General features: G+C 34.8%; 1 protein-coding gene across 1 annotated transcript in view; it reads right to left on the reverse strand.

The window, feature by feature from the left end:
• Positions 1 to 10,778, reverse strand: part of LOC107548685 (uncharacterized protein C16orf96-like) — a 38,245-nt gene that overhangs the window by 14,636 nt on the left and 12,831 nt on the right. Inside the window, exons 2-7 of the mRNA XM_016229473.1 lie at positions 6,474 to 6,578; positions 6,299 to 6,379; positions 4,575 to 4,688; positions 4,169 to 4,229; positions 3,869 to 4,117; positions 1,252 to 1,337 (exon numbers count right to left, since the gene is read on the reverse strand). Coding sequence (XP_016084959.1) covers positions 1,252 to 1,337; positions 3,869 to 4,117; positions 4,169 to 4,229; positions 4,575 to 4,688; positions 6,299 to 6,379; positions 6,474 to 6,578 — 696 coding nt within the window. The remainder of the gene's footprint in view (positions 1 to 1,251; positions 1,338 to 3,868; positions 4,118 to 4,168; positions 4,230 to 4,574; positions 4,689 to 6,298; positions 6,380 to 6,473; positions 6,579 to 10,778) is intronic.

The following is a 10,778-nucleotide window of genomic DNA, read 5'->3' on the forward strand; positions in this document are numbered from 1 at the left end:
ATATATATATATATAAGTGCTGTCAAACGATTAATCGCGATTAATCGCATCCAAAATAAAAGTTTTTGTTTACATAATATATGTGTGTGTACTGTGTATATTTATTATGTATATATAAATACAAACACATGCATGTATATATTTAAGAAAAAAATAAATAAAAATATATATATATATATAAAATATAACTAATTTATCATGAATGTTTGCCATATGACCCAGGCGAGTTCTGTCTGTCTGACCTGCTCTTGTATGCGTATGTCTTCACTGTATCTCCCTTCTGCTCTGTCACGCATCTTCTCTCTTATCAGCTCCTGCACTTTCTCATCCAGCTTCAGTACTGCAATCCTGCATGAGTGTGTGTATGTGTGTGTGTGAGACATACAGTAAAAAACACTTCTATTGTGCTTTCTTTTTTAACTGCTAATAAAAGAATTAGTGGGATGACTTCCTCCAGAAAACTGAGGAACAATTTGATCTTGACATAGTGTCAGTTTAAAATGTTGTAGATGTGTTTGTACATCTCTCTTCTGATGCTGCATTCTCATTACTGCAGCTAATGCAACATTTATATAACACAATGGTTTTAGAACACAGTGACCAATTTTGACCACTGAATGCAAATGTTGCTGTTTCAAAATTGTGGGATACGTTTTGTCCCATGTCTCTAATGGTTGACTGGTAGACTTGAGATGAGTAGTACCTGATGTGAGTCGTCTGCAGGTTCAGCTGCTCTATCTGTGAGGAGTGTGTGTCCTGACCGCTGGCTGAACCTGTGCTCTGTCCTGCAGAGTCTGAACTCTCACACACCTGTACCGTCCTCATGTCCATCAACACACTCTCCACGTCTGACACCTACAGGAGTCATCTAGACTGTAACATGCTGCTTATGCTCCTGTATATGTGTGTGTCTGTGTGTTGGACCTACATAAAACTTCCCCGGGAGTAAACTAAATCTGATCAAAAACCTCATTTTAGATAGATAGATAGATAGATAGATAGAGCCCGGCACTTGTTGCTTAGTCACCGGAATGAGTCTGTTTGACTGACACAAATGACAAAGAACAATATACGTCTAGATGAGGCTCTGTTTACATAATTACAGATATTGTAAAGATCAAATCAGCTTCTTAAGGGATTGTAAAATCTGATAGAGTAACAAAATGAAAAGACCGGTTTGAAGGACAGTTTCGAGTGTAGTAGTTATTACTTTGATTTTAAAATCATAGTCAGTGAGTGTTTCTGTCATACCTTCTCTTTATCTGCTAGCAGACTGTCCACAAGAGCCCTCAGATGATTCAGCTGCTCTGGTACACGGTCAGGAATCTGCCTCTCTTCTACAGAAATCACAAAACATATCAAGCAAAATGTCAAAAACACACTTAAACATACACAAGCTTAACCCTTATGCATCCTTATGGAAATTTTTGTCTTTTTCAGTTTTGTTTTGTGTTAATGCCAACTGCATACATTTGGGCACAAGTGTGTATTTTTATTAGAATTGTAATATTTTACCTGCATTTCCTTTAATAAACTTATTTTACACTAGGTACAAAAAAATTGTTCCTCTCAGGACCTTAAGGACAAAAATGTCCCCATTAAAAAGGCAATTTTTAATCCCAGGGCCATTTAACTATAAAATGATGCAGTCTTTGTTAATAGGCTTTCATTCTGTTGGCAAGGCTTCAAAATTAAATTTTGGTAACACTTTACTTGAAGGGGTGTGCATAAGACTGACATGATACCTTCATAATCATGACATGACATATGTCATGAATATGAAGGAGGTTTTATGCATGTTTATGACAACTGTCATTAAGTGTCATTCATTCAGTTATGTCATTTTTAATGCAAAGATGACATTGTTTGAGATGTCTTTGTTATGGGCTATGGTTAGGGTTAGGTCAAATAATGTCATATTTGCATTAAAAATGACATAACTGAATGAATGACACTTAATGACAGTTGTCATAAACATAAATAAAAACCCTTCATATTCATGACATGTGTCATGTCGTGATTATGTAGGTGTCATGTCATGATTATGAAGGTGTCATGTCTGTCTTATGCACACCCCTTCAAGTAAAGTGTAACCTAAATTTTTTACCAGATGGTGCCATTTTCTCAGGTTTGGCCTATAAAGCAAATACTCAAATTTTTCCTGTTTTCTGCTTTTGCTGTATTATAGAGCCATTTGGATAAATTATGCAGCTATAATTGTGTGGGTGTGTTAGTATGGATGTTAGAGTGTGGTTTGTATGTGTGTCCTAAAAAAAATGATTATACTGGGAAATTATACTGTACTGCGAATCACAAATCCCACCGCTGTGTACGCCAGTGGAGCTTTGCTGGAATCTAATGGGAAAAGTTTGGTACTGCACCCAAACAAAATCTTACTAAAAGCTCATTTTTTGAGATATCAACCTCAAATTTGGAACACAACTTGTTTAGATTTATGGCTTTGATTTTCTAGCAACTAACATGTTTTATAAAATATACATTTTATATAAAATTTGCTCATAAATCATTTTCACAAACTTAAACCTCGTTAACTTTTTTTGGTTTCAAAATTTTTTTTACAACTTTTTTAACTTCAACAATAATCTGCCAAGGGTCTGCCAAGCTTCACATTTTTATGACAGTTTTTTTGACATGGGACATTTTTTGTCCTCCAAGGACCTCAGAGTAACTTTTTTAATTGACGCACAAGGGTTAATAGTAACTTTACTGTAAACAAAAATTGCATTATAAAAGTATTCTTAACACATTTTATGAGAGGGATATTTGATTGGATGAGGTGCAGATGCAAAATGCAAACAAAAATATTAAGTAAATATGTTTCTTGGTAACTATGGACATAATATGGGAAATTGTTTATTCCAATGTTAACATTAAAGAGATCCCTTGTGAAAATTAGTACACTTTAACATACTGCTAAAAAAAAGTACTTATTATGGAAATAATATGCTTTAAAAGAATGTACTTATGTGTGAACTGAATGAAATTGCAATTAAATGAAAATGTAATATTGTTTAAATTTATATTAAATGTAGTTAACTGAACTATAGAGTGCTTTTTAAAGTTAATTTCATAATTACTTCTCTTGTCTATTGAAATATGGGTAAAGTGTATTGATGAATGTACTGACACGCATTTAAACTAAAATATACTTTAATGTCATTTCTATTAAAACTTGTATTTCATGTTTTTTTAAATATATTTGTAATTACAAAAAGAAGCTGCAATTTAGTACATTTAAAACTACACTAAATTAATCAAATTAACTTGTAAATGTAATACTGAATAACTCACTACAGTTAAATTATAATCAAGTACTTTAGATGTTTTTTAGTATGTTAGTCAACACATCAAAATAAGTGTCGTTATTTAAAGCATGGCAAAAGATTATTGAAACAATGATTTAAAATGTAATTTAAAGTACAAACGTTTAATCTGACATTATTACAAAGTGTGTTAAAACAGTCATGAAAGTGAGTAATTAATTTTTTAACCCACCATCAGGTTGTTTCAAACCTGTATGACTTTCTTTCTTCTGTAGAGCACAATAGAATATATTTTGAGAAATGTCTCAGTGTTTTTTTTTTGTTTATACAATTAAAGTTTTTCATTGTTGTTTTGGACCCCATTGTCTTTCATTGTATGGAAAGAAACGATTTATACATTCTTCAAAATATCTTGTGTTCCACAGATGAAGTCAGTCACATAGGTTTAGAATGACATGATGGTGACTTGAGGCCGTGCCGCTTTGTAAACATGAATATGCATAATGTATCATAACTGTGGTTAGAATTATTATTGAATAACAGAGACATAATGCATATAAAGCATGTTGCTGTCTGTGTCGTACCCATGGCATTGAGAAGATCACACAGATGTTGAAGCTGGGTCTGATCAGCCTTGTTCGCCTCCAGCTGCCCCACGCGGGCCTCCAGACTCTCGTGCCTGTCTCTCAGTCCGCCCACCTCCACCAGAGCCTCTACGGTCTCCGGGTAGCGCTCAGCCCCAATGCTGACCCGGGACAGTCGGCGGCCCGTCACAGTGCACAGAGCCCCGTCAGACAGGGACTGCTGGGGAGGAGAAACCCGCCGAGAGAGATCTACACCAGCTGTGCCAGCTGTACTCGCTCTGTCGTCTTTGAACGGGATACCCAGGTTCAAAGGGTGAACGGGTGCAATGTTTTTAGCGGCGGAGAGGGTGTCCTGCAACCCCTGGGAATGCAAGAGGGAATGTAATTTACAAAGAGCATCTCATGAATGAGAATCAGCTTGTCCTTCAGCGTATATTGCGCTTTGCATGAAACACTGAGACGGATGTCTTTGGTTTTGGCCTCGGTTTGTGTTTGTAGATGTTGGTTATGCATTTACATTTAGCAAATCATTCATTCCGGTCAATGTTTGCCTCAACTGCAGCTGCCGCCTGCTCTAACCAAACAATGACTGTGATAAGAACCTGTGAGATTTAGTGTGGCTGTGAAAGGTTATTGGCTTCTGAAAGCTGCAGGACACACTAAATTGACTTCATGCTGTGTATGAAGTGATTACAGCTGGACGTACCTCCTGAATTTTCTGCCTCTCGCTGATGAGCGCAGCCTGCATCACTTCCCATGTGACACACTGCGTGAGCTCCTCTGGAACAGGGTACTGGGCCATCTTATCCTTCAGCTCTTTCTGAGAGAGAGAGGAAAAATTTTATGTGTTTGTGTGTTTTCTAAATAAACACCACACAACTATTTTCTGATGTCAGGTAAAGGCAGCAAAGTCTCTCCATCCACTGAAAGTCCATGTTATTCTTTGAGCACAAAACAATTTAAAGGGATAGTTCACCTAAAATGAAACATTATGTCTTGTTTTACTCATCAACATGTCATTCAGATCAGTTTGACTTTATTTCTTCTGTGGAACATGAAAAGAGAAAATCAGCAGAATGTTGAAGCTGCAACATTTTGCAATACGGAATAGTGACTGGGGCAGGGTTTATTTTTAGGATTTTTTCTTTTTTGACAAAAATAACATTTCAGTTGACTAGAAAGGGCAAAATCCATATATCAAAACATTATTTAAACATATATAGACATGTTTAAATAAATATATGGAATGTTTTAATTCTACCATTGAAAGGTTTGGGTTGGTGACATTTTTTATTAAATAAATTAATACTTACATTTAGCAAGGATGCATTAAATTCATAAAAAGTGGCAGGAAAGACATTTATAATGTTACAAAGATTTCTATTTCAAATAAATGCTGTTATTATGAACTATTCATCTATTTTTATTCATCAAAAAATCCTGAAAAAATTTCACTGCCAAAATCCAGTCATGAAACTCTAGATGGCGCAGGCTGACGGGTGTTAACGTAACTGATGATATTCAGAGAGTTAAACGACTTGGTACAAGCTGACTGGTTCATGCTGCATATGCAGCCAATGAGCTTACTGCCTTGCATTTATATGGCTGGCTAGCATTCACTTGAGATTCCTGCAGCGTGCTTTCAAAGTTTCTCTGAAACCCTCCACCTTCCCCAGCTCCACCTGTATAGATCTGCTACGGGTTATTTTATATGCTATTTGTGCAGCAGCAGTATGTCTTAAATACTCATGGCACCGTATCGCCGTATGCATTGGCAGTAGCAAGTTCCTGTACTTGATTGCAGCAGCAGCAGCAATAATCTACAACTACAGCAATAACCAACATCAGCAGCGTAGCAGATCTATTCCGCCAAGACCAAATACATTAACATTGCCATATCCATCATCATGCTAAAATCTTCTGAGAGTTGTCATGATTGAAATATGAATCTGTGCAATCTGGAGTTCGACTGAAGTGCAAATTTAGTTTGAATTCATGCTGACCAATGAAAAGCTGCAATAGTAAGAGATGCTTCATACATCGCTAAACTTTAGACATTGGACCTTCTTGTCAGTGAAATAAAATGTTTCAACATTTGATAAAATGTTGCTAATGTATCCGTGCATTAACATGTCTTCACAAGCTAAGATTTTAAATGAATAATGGTGCACATTTCAGGCTGCTCCCCACACAAAGCACATGGCTTCAGACTTATAGCAATTGAGTCATATGGACCATGTTTTTTGCAAAGTTTTTGGTACTTGACAGTCACCGGTTACTATATGCTTACATTGTATGGAAAACATCAGCTCAGACATTCTGCTAAATACCTACTTTTCTGTTCCATGAAAAAAGACTTCTATTGGTTTGGAACAATAGGAGGGTGAGAAAAAGTTACATTTTTGGTTGTACTTTAACAGCAATACTCACCGTAGTGTTGTCCAAATCTTCCACTTGGTGGCAGTACTGCTCCATAGCCATGATACGGTCTGCCAACTCATTCATGTTCAGCTGAAGATGACAACATGTTATCAAGTAACACAAGTGCTAAATATTTATTAGCAAAATTGTTTGATTAATGATATTGGTGTGCATGTCCGGTCACCTGGCTGAGCTGATTGTTCAGACCATCAACTTCCAGTCTCAGATCGTCTCTGGACTCTTTGAGTTCCTGGATTTCCTTCAGCAGGTCTTGGATTAAGGCCATACACTGAGGAAGAAAACAGGATTTGAAATAACTTCAGTCTTTGAAGATTTAGAGGGTTTCATTTCATACCCCTCCAACTGGGCAACAGTAACTGGGAAATCAACACGCTCCTAAGAGAAAAAAAGCTCATAATCCCTTTTGCCTGGACTTTGAGGAGGCTAAATCTCTAAAAGAGCACAGCTGAATCAGTTAAGCCCATCCTCTGTGTCTCTTTCTTTGAAAGTATGTAATATACTTTTTGTGAGAGCATAGAGAACTTCTGACCTTTAACCCCAACAGAGGTTACCATGACAAGGCCTGGGAATCACTCCTGAATCAAACAGGATGTGGCATCGCTGTCCACCCACTTTCTGATATGTTTGCATGACCCCTGATGTCTAACCTCTGTTACTCTTAGTGCTGTTTGTCTCCCTGTGAGGCTCTGTTAGATTAATATTAATTAATATATTTGTCTTGGGTTTCCCTTATTAGTCTGAAGGGACGACTAGTGTACGGAAAGAGAGGCGAAGATGACAAGCATATGAAATTGATTATTACACTGCCTATCAAGACTGTTACTGCATGTCCACATAAAGAGAGAGACAGTGTTGTGGATACCTGTGGATACATCCATAAAAAAATGTCTTCCTTGTTAATGAATATACAACACTAGCAAAAAAGTACCTATTACCTGCTGTTAACCTGTTTTAGACAAAGTACCATTTTAATACAGTGTCTTTGGACACATACCATGGTTATTTGGACATGTATATGGTAATATCCTGTTTTTTTTGGGACATAATACCATGTAAAAACTATGGGTTCACATGTCATGGAAATGTCTTTTCATTTATGGATATGCAACATGAAAATATCATGTTGTTTGGACATGTACCATAGTAATACCATGTTTTTGAAGATGTGCCATGGTAATACAGTGTTTTTAAAAACATTTCTAAAACCATGGACCATGGTTATTTGGTCATGTTTGGACATTTATTATACCCCATTTTTTAATACCAAGAAAATACCATTGTTTTAAAATGTTGATGGAATTTCCATTTTGTTTTTGGATATGTACCATGGAAATATGATGTTCTTACACATAAACCATGATTTTGAGCATATGCCATGGTAATAATACCAAGGTTGTGGACATGTACCATGGTAATCAAAGTCATGTGGAACACCAAATGGTACACTATTCATACCTTTTGGGAGTACCATGTGAAATACTACTAATAATATTAGTACGAAAAATACTAAACAATAGATACTTGTAATATTTCTTAGTAGTAAGAAATGAATCCTTTTATTCAGAAGGGTCACATTACATTGATTAAGTCCTGTGTTGGGGAGTATCTAGCTACATGTAATGGAATAACACAATTTAATTACAAAATAAATGTAACTGTAATCTGTTACAGTTACTTAAAAATATTAAAAACGCAAAACACACCTGATGCGAATTCTTTGCTCTTCATTTTCTATAAGCAGAGTTAACAGACCCTGTTGTATTTTCTTGTAATTTATTAAAAGAAGGTACACCGCCATCTTGTGCTGACTAAACTGACTTGAACGCACCTGACGTCGTAATTACGACTTGTCAACTTGTAAGTACGAACGTCCCAGGAGGACTTGAACGCAGCATTACCTATAGACTGAAGACGTAATACATATGCACATGACGTCATTGTTTTCACAAATTTGCGTTTTTGTAGTTTACACAGAGACGATAACAATATAGTTTTCAAAAACTTGCACTTTGAAACCCGGTTTCCAAAGTTTGCATTTTCAGGTCCTCAAAGCACCATTGTCATGTAAATGAACAGCTAAAAATAAATTTTTAGTTGTAAATGGTCATGTAAATGCCGTGTAAGGTACTAATATGCACCTTTAAAGTATTGATATGCACCCTTTAGAAGTAAATAAGGTACAAAGGTGAACTTTTTGAAAAGGCCTCACTGTAGCAATATACTATAATGGGGGGAAAAAAAATTTAAAAAAATAAATGTAAAACATATTTATGTAAAACATAAAACATCTTAATTAAAAGGCTTAATTTGACACTATAATGTAAAATATTCAGATTATCTTTTATCAATGTACTTTTCTACCTAATCAGGTGTTATGGTCTAGTGTGACTCAATATGAATATGAACGTGTTTAATTTTCTATTACAAATGTATATCTACTGTTCAAAAGTTGGGGGTCATAAAGATTTTTTTGTGTTTTTGAAAGAACCCTCTTATGCTCACCAACGCTGCGTTTATTTGATCAAAAATACAGTAAAAATAGGATTATTGTAAAAAAAAAAATCAAATTTTATTTTAATTCAATTTATTTTCAATTTTATTTTATTTAACTGTTTTCTATTATTTATTTATTCCTGTGATATTAAAACTGAATTTTCAGCATCATTACATCAGTGTCACATGATCCTTCAGAAATCATTCTAATATGCTGATTTGCTGCTCATGAACATTTCTTATTATTAATATAAAAACTGATCCATTTTTTCAGCATTTTTGATGAATAGAAAGACAGGGACATTGGCTATTTGTTCAGCCTTTTTGTTCACTGCATACTTCCATTTGTGCCATTTCATTTAGTGCTCATGACTAAACGTGGAACATATTAAGCAGATGAGTAGGTGTGTCCAAACTTTTGACTGATACCTGATATCTCATTTGCAAACCACACGTCTGTTGTTTGCAAATCAACATTGAGCAAGCATACAGCAGAGAGTGTTTTTTACCCTCCAGACTTTTTCATGATGCCTCATCATACGCCATATAATCCACATATGGTAACAAGCTGTGTTGAGCAGAACTGTGTTTGGTCTGAAATAAACATGCAGCACTTCTGAAATGTGTCCATGTGATGAACAGGAACTATTATTTGACGTCCATCACTGATATTTAAGTATCTCAGGGGTTTAGGGAGTGACAAACGTGTAGTTTGTGGAACACGAGACACAGATGGTGTTATTTGAGAATAGAGCTCAATGTCTGTTGCTCATTGTTCTGTGGTCTGTCATCAGTCATCTACTGTACAGCTGAGACAAATGATGAAACATTCAGTCTCCTGCAGACCCCCAACAGAGGAGCAGCTCAACTGACAATACCTTTAATAAAGTTTTTTTTTTTTTAAATTCAGACATTAAAAAGATATTTAAATGCTTTTCAGTTTAAATACTTAAATATATCTGTAAAAACAGGGCACAATGGACTGTATTAAAATTAAGGATTTTTGCATATTGATTTTTTTAAAGGGTGTTTTATCTGTATTTTGAATTTTTCATTTCATTGTGTTGCATTTTAGGGTTAACGGAAATGTCTGTAAAATTAAAGGATAATATCCTGGCAAAAAAATTGCCAGTACATTTTTTTTATTTTTTTTACTTTGCATATATATATATATATATACACAGTATATATATAACGTGTGTGTGTGTATAAAGAAAAATACATAAAATAGGGCACAATGCACTGTATTAATATGAATTTTTTTCCATACTTTTTTTAAACAAGTGTTTTATCTGTATTTACAATTTTGTTGTGTTTAGGGTTAACAGAAATGGTCATTTTATAGACCATATTGAAAGAACTATTCATTTTCCAGAATGATGTACTTCACTCACGAAATAATTACAAAATATAATTGCATAATTCACAAATTCAAATTTACAGGTTAATATTTGTTTCATTTTATCATTGTAATTTGAGAAACGTGTAGGCTATTTTACATATCAGGGAACACACTAGCATAATTATTCACAATTAATGTTTCAATTATTCATGTTTGTCACTGATGAAATTCCTTCTCTTGTTGTCATTACAATTCAAATCCAAACTAACATCCCGTGGGTGTGGCCATTTCAAACGAACCAATACTTAATAGGCTAATTTAATTAACTGAAGTATTTAGATGATCTAAGTAACTAGTTTAATTACCAATACTTAAATTACTTGAATTGTGCTCAGTCCCGATTAACAAGTTTTTGTTTTTAAAACAAAAAAAGTATAAGGAAAGACGATAAATTCACAACCTTCTTACCATTATTTGTTTTTTCGGTTGTCACAAAGTAGGAAATACCATATTATCAGTAAGGTTATATGAAGATTATCATTCAGTGGTGGCCAAAATTACTATTTCAGCAGCTAAAATATGGGTTTAAGTCAGTTATTTCTATCTTTTGCTGTAGTGTGTCAGTAGGAAATA

This window comes from Sinocyclocheilus grahami, unplaced genomic scaffold (genome assembly GCF_001515645.1).
Source record: "Sinocyclocheilus grahami isolate Dianchi unplaced genomic scaffold, SAMN03320097.WGS_v1.1 scaffold353.1, whole genome shotgun sequence".
Taxonomy (NCBI): Eukaryota; Metazoa; Chordata; class Actinopteri; order Cypriniformes; family Cyprinidae; genus Sinocyclocheilus; species Sinocyclocheilus grahami.